At 44.7% G+C, this 19762-nt stretch overlaps 1 protein-coding gene across 1 annotated transcript in view; it reads right to left on the bottom strand.

Annotated features, from left to right (window-relative positions):
* NOP58 (NOP58 ribonucleoprotein) overlaps positions 1-5333 on the bottom strand; it is an 18248-nt gene extending 12915 nt beyond the window's left edge. Inside the window, exons 1-2 of the mRNA XM_075829746.1 lie at positions 5169-5333; positions 60-136 (exon numbers count right to left, since the gene is read on the bottom strand). Coding sequence (XP_075685861.1) covers positions 60-136; positions 5169-5213 — 122 coding nt within the window. The 5' untranslated portion in view covers positions 5214-5333. The remainder of the gene's footprint in view (positions 1-59; positions 137-5168) is intronic.
* Positions 5334-19762: the final 14429 nt, after the last annotated feature.

Raw genomic sequence — 19762 nt, 5'->3', positions numbered from 1 at the left:
GATTCCACCGAAAACTGTCACAATAGGAGAAACACTTTTGTGGATTTTCTATGACTTACACTTTATTTGCCTTTTCTGGTGTTTCAAATTCCTTCCATATACTGTCCACTTCTTGCAGCTTACTCTCATCTACAACCTAAGAAAATTGATTGACAAGAAACAGTTTATTGAAAAGTGTCTCTATAGTAAATACATCAATATACCCACTTTCCATAGAACAAGTACTTTATTTCTGCTTTAAAGAGACTGTCGCATTATAAGTGCCCTATCTTCTACATGAGGAGATCAGCGCTGTAATGTAGGTGACAGCAGTGCTTTTTATTTAGAAAAACAATCTATTTTTACCACGTTAGGAGCAATTTTAGCTTTATGCCAATTAGTTTCTTAATGCCCAAGTGGGCGTGTTTTTACTTTAGACCAAGTGGGCGTTGTACAGAGGAGTGTATGACGCTGACCAATCAGTGACCAGTCAGCGTCATACACTTCTCTCCATTCATTTACTCTACACATAGCGATATAGTTATATCACTATGTGCAGCCACATACACAACTATCGTTACTGCAGTGTCCTGATAATGAATACACATTACCTCCAGCCAGGACGTGATGTTTATTCAGAATCCTGACACTTCTGAATCTTTTCTGTGAGATTTCCAGCAAGGCAAACGTAATCTCGTTTTAAATGACAGTTTACAGCGTAATCTCACGAGATTACGTTTGCATTGCTGGAAATCTCACAGAAAAGATTCAGAAGTGTCAGGATTCTGAATAAACATCACGTCCTGGCTGGAGGTAATGTATATTCACTGTCAGGACACTGCAGTAACGTTAGTGTATGTGGCTGCAGATAGCTATATCGCTATGTGCAGGGTAAATGAATGGAGAGAAGTGTATGACGCTGATTAGTCAGCTTCATACACTCCTCTGTACAACGCCCACTTGGGCATTAAGAAACTAATTAGCATAAAGCTAAAAATCGATAGTTTTTCTAAATAAAAAACACTGCTGTCACCTACATTATAGCGCCCATCTCCTTATGTAGGAGATAGGCCACTTATAATGTGGTGACAGTCTCTTTAAGGGCTCATGCACATGGAAAAATGTGTTACGGACCCATAGACATACTGAGGGGAATATATAGACCGACACTTCATACGCCAGACTAAGGCTACATGTACACACTGCATAATTTGGTGTAGAAAATCTGCATCAAAACTGCAGGTAAAATTCACACCTAATTGTTTTTTTATGTGCGGCTTTTACATTTTGATGCAGAAATATGTGTTTTTATGCTGTAGATTTTGGTGCGTTTTTTTTTATTTCTTTATAAACTTGTCTGATACATTCGCAAGTGGAAACATAAATTGACATGGTGCGGATTTTAAAATATGCACCGCATATGTGCGGAAGAATTCTGCAACGCGTAGAGTACTTGAAATCTCATTAACTTTGCTGGTAACGTATTACGCTGCAGATTTTCTGCAGGGAAATACGCGCAACAAATCCGAATGTAATATGCATCTTGTGCATTTGGCTTTTTATTCACACAGGACGGATATGCTGCTGATTTTCAGCAGTATATACGTCACATGCAGATTTCACCATTTCTACATTCAAAAGTGTGAAATTCGTGGCATGCTCCGATTTTCATCCATAAAACATTCTGCAGCATGTAGATGAGATTTGTTTAAAGCTCATCCACAAGGCTGGGACTGTAATCCGCTATGGATTTTCCACACAGACAATCTGAAGCATTTCCATCCGAAGTGAATCCAGCCTAAATCTGAAGGACGCTGGAGTAAAATGCACCTAATTGATTAAGAGGTGCCAAAGGAGGACATCATTTATTGAAAAAAAATAACAAACTTATTACTAATACAAGGGCAGGTTTGAACAGCTCCCACCAGTATGCAGACAAGCATTGTAGCATTTGTGGCTTGTCTGCATCCTGCTGGAAACTGGAGTTTGAACCTGCCTTTGTATTAGTAAGGCTTCGTTCACATCTGCGCTAGGGTCGTGTTCCGACAGAGCTTTCCGGCGGAACGTGTCCCCGACCGACACAAACGGAAACCAAAGGTTTTCGTTTCCATCACCATTGATTTCAATGGTGACGGATCCAGTGCCAATGATTTCCGTTTGTCTCCGTTGTGCAAGTGTTCCGTCATTTTCACGGAATCAATAGCGTAGTCTACCACGGATAGGTCATCAGTATATGATCGGTGCGGGTCCGACAGCCGGACCTCGCACCAATCCGCCACTCCAACTACTGAATACTGTTCAAAACATCTGGCAGCCGAAGCCAGGAGCAGTTCAAGTGAAGAGGAACAGAGCTGCAGCTATGCAGAACCCCCGCTTTGGAGTGTTCAGTCATCTGCTTCCAACGCCTGTATACTGTTCAAAACATGTGTCGCCCGAAGTCAGTCGGAGTGGCAGATTGGTGAGGGGTCTGTTTGTCAGACCTGCACCAATTATATACTGATTACCTATCCTGGGATAGATCATCAGTTGTCCGGTTGTCAACAACCCCTTTAATTCCCCCAGCGCCGCAATTGCCCCTAAGGTGGGACTTGATGTGCAAGTGCTCCTGCACACCCCTCCCCTCTGTGTGACTCCTCTAGCAGTCTCCTGATTAGCCACCACTCAGAGGAGAGTGGAACTTGCAACCGCCACGCCGGGGGAATGAAATGTTATGGCTACATTCACACGACCATGAAAAAAACATGTCCATTAAAAGCTGGTCAGCTTTTCATGGCCATTTTGCATCAGTGTGCCTCCAAATTTTCATAAATTTGCAGTCTGTCTGACATCCGTTTTGCATCAGTTTTTCATGGCCGTTAAAAAAACTGATTAATTTCATTGGTCAGGCTTTTTTTTGTCCCAGCCCCCTGAAAACACCCAAAGGAAGGTCACATGTTCACATAGACACTATTTACAGCCCCGATGTAGACGATGTCACACAGCCCGACATGAGTACCCTACATACTCACCGATGCAGCGGTGTCTTCTTCATGTAAGGTCTCGTCTTCACTGGATCTACGGCGACGCGATGACACTCACCGATGCAGCTCGTCTTCATGCATGGGCTAATCTTAACGGGACCTGTGAAGGCGGCGCGATTATGTCATCGCGTCGCCTTCGCAGAACCTGTGAAGATGACACCCCACACCTGAAGAGGTTGACGCTGCATCGGTGAGTCATCGAGCCGCCGATAGCCAGCAAGGGAACTAGTAGTTCCCTTGCCAATCCCCATGTCACAGATTAGTTTTAACGGTTATTACATGTATTGACAGCCGTTAAAATCTGATCCATTGACTTGTATGGGAGCCGTCAGGCCATGTAAACGGCCAAAAATAGGACATGTCCTATTTTTTGGACAGCCATTATTCACAGGCCGTTAAAAAAAACGGCAGCGTAAATACACCCATAGAACATAATTTTCCCGAAAACGGACGTGAGACTGCCGTTTTTCACTGTCGTATGACGAAGGCCTTACAATGTTCCCCCATATTGCTCTGTCAGTTTTGAGGCCTCAAAACTGCTGACAGGCTCCTTTTAAATCAAGTATCAGGTATGCAGAGCATTCTGTGTTCAGCATATTGATCTAGAGGGGACAGAAATGCATCTGACACCAGAGACTTGTAAGGACAACATTTGGCTAGGATTCAGCTTAGTTGTAATAGGGACTTGACTTCAAAGGGCAGGACCTGTAGTCTCTGGTTAAAGAGGCTCTGTCACCAGATTTTGCAACCCCTATCTGCTATTGAAGCAGATAGGCGCTGCAATGTAGATTACAGTAACGTTTTTATGTTTAAAAAACGAGCATTTTTGGCCAAGTTATGACCATTTTTGTAATTATGCAAATGAGGCTTGCAAAAGTCAAAGTGGGCGTGTATTATGTGCGTACATCGGGGCGTTTTTAATACTTTCACTAACTGGGCGCTCTGAAGAGAAGTAACATCCTCTTCTCTTCAGAACGCCCAGCTTCAGACAGTGCAGATCTGTGACGTCACTCACAGGTCCTGCATCGTGTCGGCCACATCGGCACCAGAGGCTACAGTTGATTCTGCAGCAGCATCGGCGTTTGCAGGTAAGATCGACTTACCTGCAAACGCTGATGCTGCTGCAGAATCAACTGTAGCCTCTGGTGCCGATGTGGCCGTCACGATGCAGGACCTGTGAGTGACGTCACAGATCTGCACTGTCAGAAGCTGGGCGTTCTGAAGAGAAGAGGATGTTACTTCTCTTCAGAGCGCCCAGCTAGTGAAAGTATTAAAAACGCCCCGATGTACGCACATAATACACGCCCACTTGGACTTTTACTTTTAAACACACCCACTTGGATTTTTGCAAGCCTCATTTGCATAACTACAAAAATGGTCATAACTTGGCCAAAAATGCTCGTTTTTTAAAAATAAAAACGTTACTGTAATCTACATTGCAGCGCCTATCTGCTGCAATAGCAGATAGGGGTTGCAAAATCTGGTGACAGAGCCTCTTTAAGCTCCTATAATATCAGGAGGGGGGGCAGAGGTAGGAGTTGCACGGAGGCCTCGGCTCCTCTTCGTAGGCACTTGTATGATAAATGGCACATGGTGGGTGGAGGCCGTTTTATATTGAGGCCCAGGAGCTTCAAGTTTCGCCTCTGTATAATAGGTTTGATCTTGGTAGTCACCTTGAACAGGAAACTGCTCCCAGATAAAAGGAACATAGCGCTCCATCAGTTATATTCTCTTCGTAGCAATGTGAGCCCAGCAATACAGCAAGGAGCTGCAGGACAAATATTTTAACAAAATTACAAAACACAGTTTTTAATAAATATTTTTGACAAAAGTTGCTGCAGATATATAACCGGGGGCTTCAAGATGGGCGCCAGTGCTTGACTAGCACGATGCTCTGAGATAATAGGCGTCCAAAATTTTTTTCCTGTAGAGATCAATGCAACTCCCTCCTCCTGGAGGCCACGTGTTATAAACTGCTATAGATCTGAACAGCAGGCTGCCCTGCAACGGATTAATAATCTATACCCTTTATAAACACTGAAGAGCCACAACGGCGACATATATATATATATGTATGTATGAGGAGATGAGCCCACGTGTGCACCTGACCTTACAGCCAACACGTGCGATAACTTTACAAATCGAATGACTGTGTCGCACCCAGCTTACCTTAAATATGGCGTAACCCGCCGCAGTCTCAAAAAGCACCAACATGGCTAAACCGGGATCGCTGCCTCGGTCCGACCCGGAGATCTAAACTGGAACCCTCGCAGCCCAGACACGTGTAAGCCTAAGCGCTAGCACGCATGCACACCGCCCACTTCCGCTCCTGTTCTTCCGGTTCTAGCCTCGATATCACTTCCCTTCCGCCATGAGTGACGTCATTGTATCGTTCTCTTTTAGGGATCGTGAAGTTGGCGAACTGCATGAATCCGTTTATAACATTGTGTTGTTTCTTGACCGTTACCCGGAGATGCATAGCAAGGAATGTATATATAATGCACCTCTTACCCTATGGGCTATGGCTCTCGAGTAGTTGCAAGACCAAGAGTGCGTGCTGCGTTCTCCATTGAGGTCTATAGGACTTATTAGGGCTTAGGCTACATTTACGCGAGCGTGACAGATTTTCGCGCGCGTAAATTTTGTTTGTGCGCGTTATTTCCTCTGCTTTGCATGTTTTTTTTCCACGCACTCTCAAAGCACAATTTTTCAATGGAAATGATGTGCAAATGACGCACAGCACAGGGATGTGTATCCGTGTGCTGTGCGTAGTTTTCATGCACCCATTGACTTCAATGGGCGCGTCGGTGTGTGAAAACGCACCAATATAGGACATGCAGTAGTTTCACGCAACGGACTCTCGCTGTGTGAAAACTCCTGCATATGTGAACAGCTGCATTGAAATCAATGGGTCCGTGAGCTGTGAGCGATTTCCACACACAGCACACGGACAAGTTTTATGCTCGTCTGAATGAGCCCCAAGGCTAGATTTACACTAACGTAGCTCACCTCAGACATAAAAAACTGCTGTTTTCCACATCCGGGGTGCACCCGTGCGGGACGCGTTGTTACATATCCCCCACAGACTACAGGAGGGTTGCGTGACACGCAGGAAAATAGGACATGTCCTATTTTTCAACGGACCATTCACATGCTCCGTTAGAAACAACGGTCATGTGAACGGCCCCATTGAAATACATGGTCGTTGTTTTAACGTCTGTCACACGGGCGGGATTCATGTTTGTGTGAATGAGCCCTTATTCACACGAATGTGGGGAAACTTGGATGTGAAAAATAGCAGTTTTTCACATTCGAGTTTCACCCGTGTGGAACCCATTTTCACGGATCCCCATAGACTTCAGGACATGTTCTATTTTTTCAATAGACCCTTCGTACAGTTCGTTGAAACAATGGGCGTGTAAATGTTCCCATTGAAACACTTGCGTCTGTATGATGGCAGTTGTTTTAACAGCGGTCACACGGACGTATTCAACGTTCGTGTGAATAAGCCCTTAAAGAGGCTCTGTCACCAGATTATCAAATCCCTATCTCCTATTGAATGTGATCAGCGCTGCAATGTAGATAACAGCAAAGTTGTTTTTTTTTAAAACCGATCATTTTTGCCCAAGTTATGAGCACTTTTATATTTATGCAAATGAGCTTTTCAATGGTCAACTGGGCGTGTTTTCTCGTTTTACCAACTGGGCGTGTATTGTGTTTTTACCAACTGGGCGTTGTGAATAGAAGTGTATGACGCTGACAAATCAGCGTCATACACTTCTCATCGTTCCCACCCAGCTTCTTTCACTGCAGACACACAGCGTGACGTCACCCACAGGTCCTTCAACCTTGGCGTCGGACAAAGAAGATACATCGGCTCCCGGCGTCCAAAAGGTTAATATGCTCGTCTCTAGGGAGTTTGCTATGCTTACCTGCACATGGAGATTCTGCAGCTGATTCAACTGTAGTCTCTGTCGCCTGGAGCTGATGTGTCTTCTCTCTTCCGATACCAAGGTTGAAGGACCTGTGGGTGACCTCACGCTGTGTGTTCTCAGTGAAAGAAGCTGGGTGGGAACGATGAGGTCACCCACAGGTCCTTCAACCTTGGCGTCGGAAGAGAGAAGACACATCAGCTCCAGGCATCAGAGAGTACAGTTGAATCAGCTGTAGCATCTCCATGTGCAGGTAAGCATAGTAAACTCCCTAGAGACGAGCATATTAACATTTTGGACGCCTGGAGCCGATGTATCTTCTTTGTCCGACGCCAAGGTTGAAGGACCTGTGGGTGACGTCACGCTGTGTGTCTGCAGTGAAAGAAGCTGGGTGGGAGCGATGAGAAGTGTATGACGCTGATTTGTCAGCGTCATACACTTCTATTCACAACGCCCAGTTGGTAAAACGAGAAAACACGCCCAGTTGTCCATTGAAAAGCTAATTTGCATAAATATAAAATTGCTCATAACTTGGGCAAAAATGATTGTTTTAAAAAAAAAAAAAAACTTTGCTGTTATCTACATTGCAGCGCCGATCACATTCAATAGGAGATAGGGATTTGATAATCTGGTGACAGAGCCTCTTTAAAGAAATAGTCAAGCGCTGCTTGCTTGGCTTATGGACTTCAATGGAGACAGCCATACGCAACTTCGACCTCTCCATTGACTTCTATGGTGACTGCGGCTGCACAGTATTGGTGAATGAGGGTCAGGGGATCTTCACGTTCTCTTTCTAGGTGAGGGCCCTAGAGCTAGGACCTATCAGGGAGTTATGGTGTAGTCTGTGGCTATGCCATAAGATGGTAACACCCCTATAAAAATTATAACGGCAGCTTTATGGGAAGAAAATCGGTACTAGCAACGAACAGGAGTCAACATGGTGGGTTCACGCGTGCGGACAATTGCAATTTCAAATATAATACAGGCCACAGACTGAAGTCATGGTGGTCATCATGGATGATAAATTATATGAGCAGCAATTGTGCTTCCAGTTATCATCTGCCACATGTAATCCGGTATATTCAATTTGGAGACTATATGGGTACGAACAGACAGTGTAAACACTGCGGATTTTCCGCAACGGATTAATTGCGGAAAATCCGCAGCATTTTACAGTAGCAGCAGTGTGGGTGAGATTTCAACAAATCTCGTCCCCACACTGCAGAAAAATGGTGCCGGAAAAAACGCACAAATTGAATTGCAGTGCGGTTTCTTCAACCACAGCATGTCCATTAATTAGTATTCACAGCTCTTCCGTTGCGGGTTTTCCCATTGAAATCAGTGGGGTGCTTAAACCCGCAACAAATCAGTGTGTTGCGATATTTGCAGTGGAATCACAGCGATTATGCCGCAAAAATTGCAAGTAAGAAAATATAAAAATAAAGTTATACTTACCCAGAGCTCCCTGCTTCTTCTCCAGTCCGGCCTCTATGGATGAGGTTGCAGGCCATGTGACCGCTGCAGCCAATCACAGTCTGCAGCGTCACATGGCCTGCAACGTTATTCCAGTAGGCAGGACTACGCGCCGAGAAGAGGGAAGGGGGTAAGTAAGAACTGTTTTATTTTTTATTTTTCAGGCACCGCTTCGCAGCGGAAATTCCGCCGGAAAAACGCACCACAATGTGGTGCGATTTTCCGGAAGGCATTCCCTGCGGTGTTATGGGTGGATATGCTGCACAGCTTGACGCAGTGTATCAGCCCTGAATACACTGTGTGTGTTCCTGCCCTATAAGGCTGGATTCACACGAGCATGTTCGGTCCATAAAGGACGGAACGTATTTCGGCCGCAAGTCCCGGATTGAACACAGTGCAGGGAGCCGGGCTCCTAGCATTATAATTATGTACGATGCTAGGAGTCCCTGCCTCTCCGTGGAACTACTGTCCCGTACTGAAAACAGGATTACAGTACGGGACAGTTGTCCTGCAGCGAGGCAGGGACGCCTAGCGTCGTACATACAGTGAAGAAAATAAGTATTTGATCCCTTGCTGATTTTGTAAGTTTGCCCACTGTCAAAGTCATGAACAGTCTAGAATTTTTAGGCTAGGTTAATTTTACCAGTGAGAGATAGATTATATATATAAAAAAATAAAAAAATCACATAGTCAAAATGATATATATTTATTTGCATTGTGCACAGAGAAATAAGTATTTGATCCCCTACCAACCATTAAGAGTTCAGCCTCCTCCAGACCAGTTACACGCTCCAAATCAACTTGGTGCCTGCATTAAAGAAAGCTGTCTTACATGGTCACCTGTATAAAAGACTCCTGTCCACAGACTCAATGAATCAGTCTGACTCTAACCTCTACAACATGGGCAAGACCAAAGAGCTTTCTAAGGATGTCAGGGACAAGATCATAGACCTGCACAAGGCTGGAATGGGCTACAAAACGATAAGTAAGACGCTGGGTGAGAAGGAGACAACTGTTGGTGCAATAGTAAGAAAATGGAAGACATACAAAATGACTGACAATCGACATCGATCTGGGGCTCCATGCAAAATCTCACCTCGTGGGGTATCCTCGATTCTGAGGAAGGTGAGAGCTTAGCCGAAAACTACACGGGGGGAACTTATTAATGATCTCAAGGCAGCTGGTGCCACAGTCACCAAGAAAACCATTGGTAACACATTACGCCGTAATGGATTAAAATGCTGCAGTGCCCGCAAGGTCCCCCTGCTCAAGAAGGCACATGTACAGGCCCGTCTGAAGTTTGCAAATGGACATCTGGATGATTCTGAGAGTGATTGGGAGAAGGTGCTGTGGTCAGATGAGACTAAAATTGAGCTCTTTGGCATTAACTCAACTCGCCGTGTTTGGAGGAAGAGAAATGCTGCCTATGACCCAAAGAACACAGTCCCCACTGTCAAGCATGGAGGTGGAAACATTATGTTTTGGGGGTGTTTCTCTGCTAAGGGCACAGGACTACTTCACCTCATCAAAGGGAGAATGGATGGAGCCATGTACCGTCAAATCCTGAGTGACAACCTCCTTCCCTCCACCAGGACATTAAAAATGGCTCGTGGCTGGGTCTTCCAGCACGACAATGACCCAAAACATACAGCCAAGGCAACAAAGGAGTGGCTCAAAAAGAAGCACATTAAGGTCATGGAGTGGCCTAGCCAGTCTCCAGACCTTAATCACATCGAAAACTTATGGAGGGAGCTGAAGATCCGAGTTGCCAAGCGACAGCCTCGAAATCTTAATGATTTACAGATGATCTGCAAAGAGGAGTGGGCCAAAATTCCATCTAACATGTGTGCAAACCTCATCATCAACTACAAAAAACGTCTGACTGCTGTGCTTGCCAACAAGGGTTTTGCCACCAAGCATTAAGTCTTGTTTGCCAAAGGGATCAAATACTTATTTCTCTGTGCACAATGCAAATAAATATATATAATTTTGACAATGTGATTTTCTTTTTTTTAAAAAAATATAATCTATCTCTCACTGGTAAAATTAATCTAGCCTAAAAATTCTAGACTGTTCATGTCTTTGACAGTGGGTAAACTTACAAAATCAGCAAGGGATCAAATACTTATTTCCTTCACTGTAACTATGATGCTAGGAGCCCGGCTCCCTGCAGTATATTCGGTCCGGCACTTGCGGCCGAAATACGTTCCGTCCTTTACGGACCGAACATGCTCGTGTGAATCCATTCTAAGGGCAAAAAGGAGTTGCTCCATAGGCTCTGATTTTAAAACTGAATGTACTGCTGTTGACTACAGATTTATTGAACTGGTATATAATAAAGACTCTAGCTAAGGCCAAATGTATTACAAATAGTAAACTCAGAGAAAACTAAGGCCTCATGCACACGAACGTGTAATTGCGTCCGCAATTCATCCGAAGAAATGCGGGTGAATTGTGGACCCATTCATTTCTGTGGGCTCATACACACGACCGTAGTTTACACGGACCTTGTGGGGGCCGCAATTGTGGACTGAAAAAACTCAGGACAAGTAATTGCAGTCCATCACCATTGAAATAAAAGCACATTTTTATGTGCATGGTCCGTGATTGTGGATGGCCCGCGGATGACACTCCTCAGGACATCCATGCCATAGTCACGGACCGTGCACACAGCTATGGCCGCGTGCATGTGGCTTAAGGCTGGGTTCCCACGTAGCGTAAACACCGCCGAATTCCTGCAACAGTAGCTGCAAAGTGAATACGATTTATGCAAATCTCAGCCACTTGCTGCAGAAAACAAACGCACAAAAGTAATACGGAAAGTGTTTTGCAGTGCGACTTTCAAATCCGGATCATGTAAATTTATGCTGTGGGTTCTGTGCGAAGATGCTCTGTGTTTGGCCATAGACTTTAAGGGGGAGCAACATTTTTTCCTTTTTGTACAGCGTTTACACAGAGAAAACTGCTGGAAATCCACAGGTGCACATAAAAATTCCTATAATGAATGCTTGACACTAAATCTGCAAGTAAAACCGCAGTGCTTCCACAACAATATGCGCGGTATAAACAAACTATTTGCTGCAGATTTCTGTAACTGAATTAGCTACATTTTTTTTAAATTCCGCTACAGATTTTCTTTTGTAGAAAATCTGCAGCATATCCGACCTGTGGGAACATACCCTTGTTTCTTCTCTAGAAGAAAAAGTCTACAAATGAGCAGTTCCCATGCCATCAGCAACAGGTGCCGGTTGTAATATACAGTTGACATCTCGCTGCATAAACTGGGAACAGAGTTAACAGAACTTGACCCCCTCATTCAGCAGTCCCTGCACCCTGAGGGTATGTTCACACGGCCTATTTACGGACGTAAATCGGGCGTTTTTGCCCCGAATTACGCCCGAAAATAGCGCCTCAATAGCGCTGACAAACATCTGCCCATTGAAAGCAATGGGCAGACGTTTGTCTGTTCACACGAGGCGTATATTTACGCGCCGCTGTCAAATGACGGCGCGTAACTAGACGCCCGCGTCAAAGAAGTGACCTGTCACTTCTTTGGCCGTAATTGGAGCCGCTATTCATTGACTCCATTGAATAGCAGCGCCAATTACGGCCGTAATTGACGCGGCGTTCAAGCGCCTGCACATGCCGGTACGGCTGAAATTACGGGGATGTTTTCAGGCTGAAACATCCCCGTAATTTCAGCCGTTACGGACCCCCGCCGTGTGAACATACCCTAATACACTTCATGTGTGTCATACACAGACATTGGCTGGTGACCGGCTCATGCAGTTTTATGTTCTACCCCATGTGTATAAAAGATGGCTGGACCATTGTACTTAACAAGCACTTTTTACATTTTGTGTCACCCCTATATTCTCATAGATTGTAAGCTCTTGCGAGCAGGGTCCTCACTCCTCTTGTTTGAATTATTAATTAGTTTGTCACTATGTAATGTCTGATATTGTCTGCAAATGTTCCCCCTGAATTGTAAAGTGGTGCGGAATATGTTGGCGCTATTTGAATAAACGTTATTATTGAGAGATGTTATTTTAACCATTTCCCGCCGCAGCCAAAATATTTGTGTGGTGGAATAGGAAAAAAACATGATCCTTCAACTTTTGGGGTCGTTTTGTTTTTACAGCGTTCACAGTACAGTAAAAACAGCCTATTAGCTCTATTCTGCGGTCAATACGATTATGTAGTACATTTATGTAGTCTTTTTTTTTATGTTTTACTACTGTTACAAGGGAAAAACTGATTGTTAAAAATTAAATTTGAGTTATGTCGCCATATTTTGAGAGCTATAACTTTTTTTCTTTTTCTGTCAATTGAGCGGTTTGAGGGCTTATTTTTTCCATGGCGAGTTTCTATTGGTACCATTTTGGGGTACATGAGAGTTTTTGATCACTTTTTATTCCTTTTTCTTTTTTATGTGAGATGAAGTGACCAAAAATAGCGATTGTGCCGTTTTTCTTTTATGGCGTTCACTGTGCAGACTAAATAATGATATATTGTAATAGTTCAGACTTTTATGGACCCAATCAATGGCAGTTATGTTAATGTTTTAATTTTTTTACATTGTGGGGACTTGAACCAGCGATTGTTGGATCACTTGCATGATATACAGCAATACTAATATATTGCAGTATATCGTGATACTGACACTCTCCTATGAAGCCCTGCATAGGAATACAAAGATGGCAGACCTGGAGGCCTTCATCAGGCCCCAAGGCTGCCATGCCAACTAACGGCACCCCGCGATTGGGTCACAGGGGGGGGCGTGTTGGATTGTTACAGGCGCCAGGCCCCCTGTTTCTAGTCATTTAAATGATCAAGGCATTTAACGGGTTACACGAGCGGGATCACGTTCATTACCCTGAAGTTTCGGCTGCAACAACCAGCCGACTCGCTCGTTCTATGTAGGCTGAGCCCGCTCCATACTCCCCCACCCAACGTGCGCCGTGTATATATACGGCGGATGTCAGGAAGGGGTTAAAATTACTACATGAACTGACACGTAAGGATAAGAGGTCGAAATTTAAATTGATTAATCTAAAGTACCAAGGAGAAAATTGCTTTTCAGGCCGAAGGATTAGTATGTTTAGTGTGATTCCCATAAACATCATCCAAGCCTGTATTTATAACTTAGGCTACATTCACACGAGCGTATCAGATTCACGTGCGTGAAAAACGTGCGTCAATCTGGTCCGTTATGCATCAGTGTGCTTTGCGAGTGGCATGCGTTATTCACGCACTCGCAAAGCACATCTTTTTTTTTTTATTATTATTATTTTCAATTGAATTGATGCGCAAATCACACACCGCACACGGATGTGCATCCGTGTGCGGTGTGTGGTTTTCACGCACCCATTAACTTCAATGGGCGCATAGGTACGTGATAACACCAATATAGGACATGCAATTAGTTTCACGCAACGGTCTCTCGCTGCGTGAAAACTCCTGCATGTGTGAACGGCCGCATTGAAATCAATGGGTCCGTGTACTGAGCGAGATGTCTATGCGCAGCACACGGACATTATTCACGTTCGTCTGAGCCCTAACTAAAGTACTGACTGACAAAGTGGTAACTACCTGTGTTACATCAGGACAACAGCCTCCGAGACATTTTGTCAGAGGGGTGTGAGTTTGTCGCAAAAACATCTTGCACTTTGAGTAATATCAAGTCATCAATCTCACATACAAGCAATAATATTAAAAAAGAACAGGACAGTGGCTGACATGGAAGGGTTAGGGTATGTTCATACGCAGCAGCAAAATACGTCTGAAATTACGAAGCTGTTTTCGCCTGAAAACAGCTCCTGATTTTCAGACGTTTGTGTAACTACTCGCGTTTTTCGTGGCGCTTTTTACGGACGTTATTGGAGCTGTTTTTCAATGGAGTCAATGAAAAACGGCTCCAAAAAACGTCCCAAGAAGTGTCCTGCACTTCTTTGACGCGGGCGTCTTTTTACGTGTCGACTTTTGACAGCGACGCGTAAAAATACACCTCGTGGGAACAGAACATCGTAAAACCCATTGAAAGCAATGGGCAGATGTTTGTAGGCGTATTAGAGCTGTTTTTTCAGGCGTAATTCGAGGCGTAAAACGCCCGAATTACGTCTGAAAATAGGCCATGTGAATATACCCTTACTTCAAATGTTGTTTAACCCCTTCCCCCTGCATGCATTCTGGGCCCTAATGACCAAGCAATTTTTTGCGTTTTTCCATCGTCACATTCAAAGAGCTATAACTTTTTTATTTTCACGTGGACATGGCTGAATGAGGACTTGTTTTTTTGCGGGATGAGTTGTATTTTTTAATGGCACCGTTTTGGGGTATATATCATTTTTTTATTAACTTTTTTTTGGGGGATATAAAAAACCCCCCCAGCAATTTAGCCATTGTTCTGTGCATTTTACATTTACGCCGTTTACTGTGCGGCATTAATAACATCTTACCTTTATTCTATGGGTCGGTACGATTTACTTCGATACCACATATGTGTAGTTTTTTTAATGTTTTACTAGTTTCGCAGCATAAAAACTCTTTTGAACTAAAATTATTTTATTTTGCATTGCCGCATTCCAAGAGCCATAACTTTTTTATTTTTCCGTCAATGTCGCTATATGAGGGCTTGTTTTTTTGAGGGACTTCATTTCTACCATTTTGGGAAACATGGTACTTATTGATTAACATTTATTATTTTTTTCTGGGGGGGCGGGATGGGAAAAATTAGCAATTTTGGCGTTGTTTTTTTATTTTTTTTTATGGCGTTCACCTTGCGGTTTAAATAATATTCTAACTTTATTTTTTGGGCCGTTACGATTGCGGGGATACCATATATGTGAAGTTTTTATTTAATTTTTACACTTTTACTAAATAAAACCATTTTTTTATGGGGAAAAAATGGTTTTATTCTTTTTATGTGTACCTTTTTATTAATTTGGATTTCACATTAATTATTTTTTCAGTCCCACTAGGGGACTTCACTATGCGATCTTTAGATCGCAGATATAATGCTTTGGTATACTTCGTATACCAGAGCATTATTGCCTGTCAGTTTAAAACTGACAGGGATCTATTAGAACATGCGTCCGGCATGTCCTAATAGGTATATAGCCAGGGCAAACCTGGGGGCCTTTCTTAGGCCCTCGGCTGCCATTGCACCACATCGGATGCCCGCAAAATGCATTTGCGGGCCGCCGATGGGTGACAGTGGGAGCTCCAACCCTCTGAAAACAACTCAAATGCAGCAGTCCCTGCTTATGACAGGGACACCCGTGCAGGTCGTTGATTAGACTGCCGTGAAAAGGCGACGGCTTAGAATAAAGCCCCTTAACCTCTTTACACTTGCTTCCCGCATCAGGACGTACGGCTGCGGAGTAGTTCCCGGCGCACACTGTCTTAACGGACAGTATCCGTGAACCGGTAGGTCAGCTGTCACCGACAGCTGACACTCCAGTCTTGCCGGTCAGCGGACCGTCGTCGCTGATTTCGGCAATTAACCCCATAAATGCGGCAACAGATTGCGTTCGCCGCATTTAAGGGGTTTGAAGCACATCGGCAGCCCCCACTAAGTGATTGTGGGCGCTGCCGATGCTTGTTGTGGCAATCGGAAGTCAGACAATGACCTCCGGGTTGCCATGTACGGAAGCCTCGGAGGAGCAGCCTCTGGCCGGTCCTCCGAGGCTTCCTGTCAGGGCGGATTCACACGAACGTGATTTGCGTCCGTGCAGCCTGCGTGGTTTTCACGCGGCTCGCGCAGACCAATACAAGTCTATGGGGCAGTGCAGACAGTCCGTGTTTTTTGCGCAGCATTAGTCCGCTGCGTAAAACTCGTGACATGTTCTATATTTCTGCTTTTTTCGCGCATCACGCACCCATTGAAGTCAATGGGTGCGTGAAAATCACGCATGCCACACGGAGGCACCTCCGTGGAACGCGCTTTTTTCACGCCAGACTGGTTGTCTCTATGCTAATGAGTTAGAGCAAACTTGTCAAAGCCAGAAGAAAGCAGGAAGTGGTTTAGAGCCCTGGTTTGAAAATACAACATACCGGACTCCAGCAGCACAAGCAAGTTGCAGCCATGCCACGCCACATGGATGTGGAGCAGCTCATAAGTTTAGTGCAGGAAAGGCCGGAGGTATGGAACACCCGCGCGGAGTCATATCATGACCGGACACTGAAAGAGGTTGCATGGGAGCAGATTGCGGAGGCGCTCTTCCAGCAGAATTGGTCCAAGAGCACCTCCCGCGAGAGTCAACGCCTTGGTGAGTCGATGTCTTTATAGATATATGTGTAATGTCATCCATATTCACTAGTGTGTCCTTGTCGCAGCATTTTCAGCTTCAGTAATTTCTGTTCTTCTGTGTAGGTGTCGTCCTCTCGTTTCTAAGCAGTGCCTGTGTGGGCAGTAACATCATGTGTGTCCATTTTTTGTTCTGTTCATTCTACAGTGGATGATGTCAAGACACGGTGGCATAGCACACGCGACCAGTTCCGCCGGGAATATGGGTCCAGAGGGCGCAGCGGAGATGGTGGCACCAAGAAGCGCCACTATATCTATTATGACCAGCTGTTGTTCCTGAGAGACATCATGGACATGCGACAGTAAGTAATCGACCTTTCACCGTTTTGAAAAAGTGACCTCGCTGAAATGTGATATATACGGCAAAGAGGCTGGGTTTTCCAACAGTAAAATGTGTTACACAACAATCGTTTATATTATTCTAGAACTAACGACAATCTGGACGACTCTCAAGAGGAGGCATGGGCCGAGTCGTCTCAGGTGTCCGGATCCGCCGCTCCCCTGGTGACCCAACCCCGGATCCGACAGCAGAGGAGCCTGCCCCAGTAGCCTCGGCGCCAGAAGCAGGCCCACCAGCAGCACCCCGACGCAGACGGCCAATGAACCCGGGCGCAGGGCACAGGTGGACGCTCGGGTCCTGGACTACCAGCGCCGCAGATGAGGACAACTGCGTTTTTTTTTGCCGCGGCATGGCCCCATTAATGCGATGGGTACCGGAGCATAGGCTGGGGCGCCTCCAGTCCAACATTCTGTCACTGATAGACAGTGCTACACCCCCGCATAGTCCAGGGCGGTGCTTCTCTGCAATCGAGCAGTGGCGTACTGTCCCATTGCCCTCGGCGGGGTCCCATTTCGCTGGGCCCTCACAACCGGCCCCCCCATCGCTCATATGCCGCAATATCTGCCAGGGCCTAGCCACTTCTCCCCTGGTCCGATGGCTGGCCCTACCCGGCATTTACCTCCCTACTCGCGACCCGCCCAAACCTATCCGCCTCCCATACAGCCTCACGGCTACCAGCCCCAGTTTCATCATCACTATGCTGTTCAGGAACATCCTCATCAGGGCCGTGGACAGCATAGTGGTGTTGATATGTGCGCCTACAACTCTCCGCCGCATTCCTACCATGATTTGTAGGTGTGCGTGGTCAAGGCCCTTGATGTGAAATAGTGGAAACCCTTCACAGGGTTGTGTTATGTTTTATACGTTTATAGCATCATGTTGGTGCAAAAATCCCAGTGTGTATTTCATACAACTATGTTGTTTGCATTTTTTGGGCTTGTGTGCCAAGAACATAAACTCTGAAGTTATTTATTTAAATTTGTGTGGACAATCCTTCTTTGACATATCTCACAAATTATTATTGCTTCTCACGGTATGAGGTTACATGTCCTAACAGGTTTGCAGGGTACCACATTTATCTACGCCATGGTTGAGGTATTAGTTTATCGGTAGGGGTTTGTACACCGTGTTCCAAATTATTATGCTCATTGGATTTAAGTGTCAAAAACATTTAATTATTAGTTTTTCAATTAAACTCATGGATGGTATTGTGTCTTAGGGCTCTTTGGATCATTGTAATCAATCTCAGACACCTGTGATAATTAGTTTGCCAGGTGTGCCCAATCAAAGGAAAACTACTTAAGAAGGACGTTCCACATTATTAAGCAGGCCACAGGTTTCAAGCAATATGGGAAAGACACGGATCTCTCTGCTGCCAAAAAGCGTGAAATAGTGCAATACTTTGGACAAGGTATGAAAACATTGGATATTTCAAGAAAACTTAAGCGTGATCATCGTACTGTGAAAAGATTTGTGGCTGATTCAGAGCACAGACGGGTTCGTTCAGATAAAGGCATAATGAGGAAGGTTTCTGCCAGACAAATTAATAGGATTAGGAGAGCAGCTGCTAAAATGCCATTGCAAAGCAGCAAACAGGTATTTGAAGCCACTGGTGCCTCTGGAGTCCCGCGAACCTCAAGGTGTAAGATCCTCCAGAGGTTTGCAAGTGTGCATAAAGCTATTATTCGGCCACCCCTGAACAATGCTCACAAGCAGAAAGGGTTGCAGTGGGCTCAGAAATACATGAAGACTAATTTTCAAACAGTGTTGTTCACTGATGTGTGCCGTGCAACCCTGAATGGTCTAGATGGATGGAGTAGTGGATGGTTGGTGAATGGCCACCATGTCCCAACAAGGCTGCGACGTCCGCAAGGAGGTGGCGGAGTCATGTTTTGGGCTGGAATCATGGGGAGAGAGCAGGTAGGCCCCTTTAGGGTCCCTGACGGTGTGAAAATGACCAATGCGCTGCAAAGAATACCTCTGTGTCATTGGATGCTATGGGCATAAAAGGAGAGAAACTCATGGTGTGGCACCCATGTTCCCCTGACCTCAACCCTATTGAGAACCTTTGGAGCTTCCTCAAGCAAAATATCTATGAGGGTGTGAGGCAGTTCACATCAAAACAGAAGCTCTGGGAGGCTATTCTGACATCCTGCAAAGATATTCAAGCAGAAACTGTCCAAATACTCACAAATTCAATGGATGTAAGAATTGTGAAGGTGATATCAAAGAAGGGGTCCTATGTTAACATGTAACATGGCCTTGTAAGTTTTTTTTTGATTGAAAGAGCTTTTGATTTCTGTAAATATGGCCTCCTGATGCTGCAAATTCAACAAATTACCATTTTAGTTATCTTTACAACCTTTAAAATGTTTTGATCTCTGTTGTGCATAATAATTTGAAACAGTGCATTGTGAGTTTTTTACTTCTAAAAAAAAATCTGTTATCATTAGGAGATTTGTTCAATAAAATTTGCATTATGCTCCAACGGTTGATGGCTTGAAGATTATACTGGCTGTCATTTGCAACGACTATTTAGGAAAATCAGCGAAAAATAACATTTGCATAATAATTTGGAACGCGGTGTAATTGCAGGTACTAAGGTGTTAGTATTTTGTCGCCAACAACTAGCTTACCACGGGCCGAAAGGGCCGCTGACATAGGACAGGAAATTATTGGTGTAGACAAGGGTATGTTGTTTCAATGACTC

Source organism: Rhinoderma darwinii, chromosome 6, assembly GCF_050947455.1.
Source record: "Rhinoderma darwinii isolate aRhiDar2 chromosome 6, aRhiDar2.hap1, whole genome shotgun sequence".
Classification (NCBI taxonomy): Eukaryota; Metazoa; Chordata; class Amphibia; order Anura; family Rhinodermatidae; genus Rhinoderma; species Rhinoderma darwinii.
The sequence above is the reverse complement of the archived record's forward strand: the minus strand, read 5'-3'. Positions and strand labels throughout refer to the sequence as shown.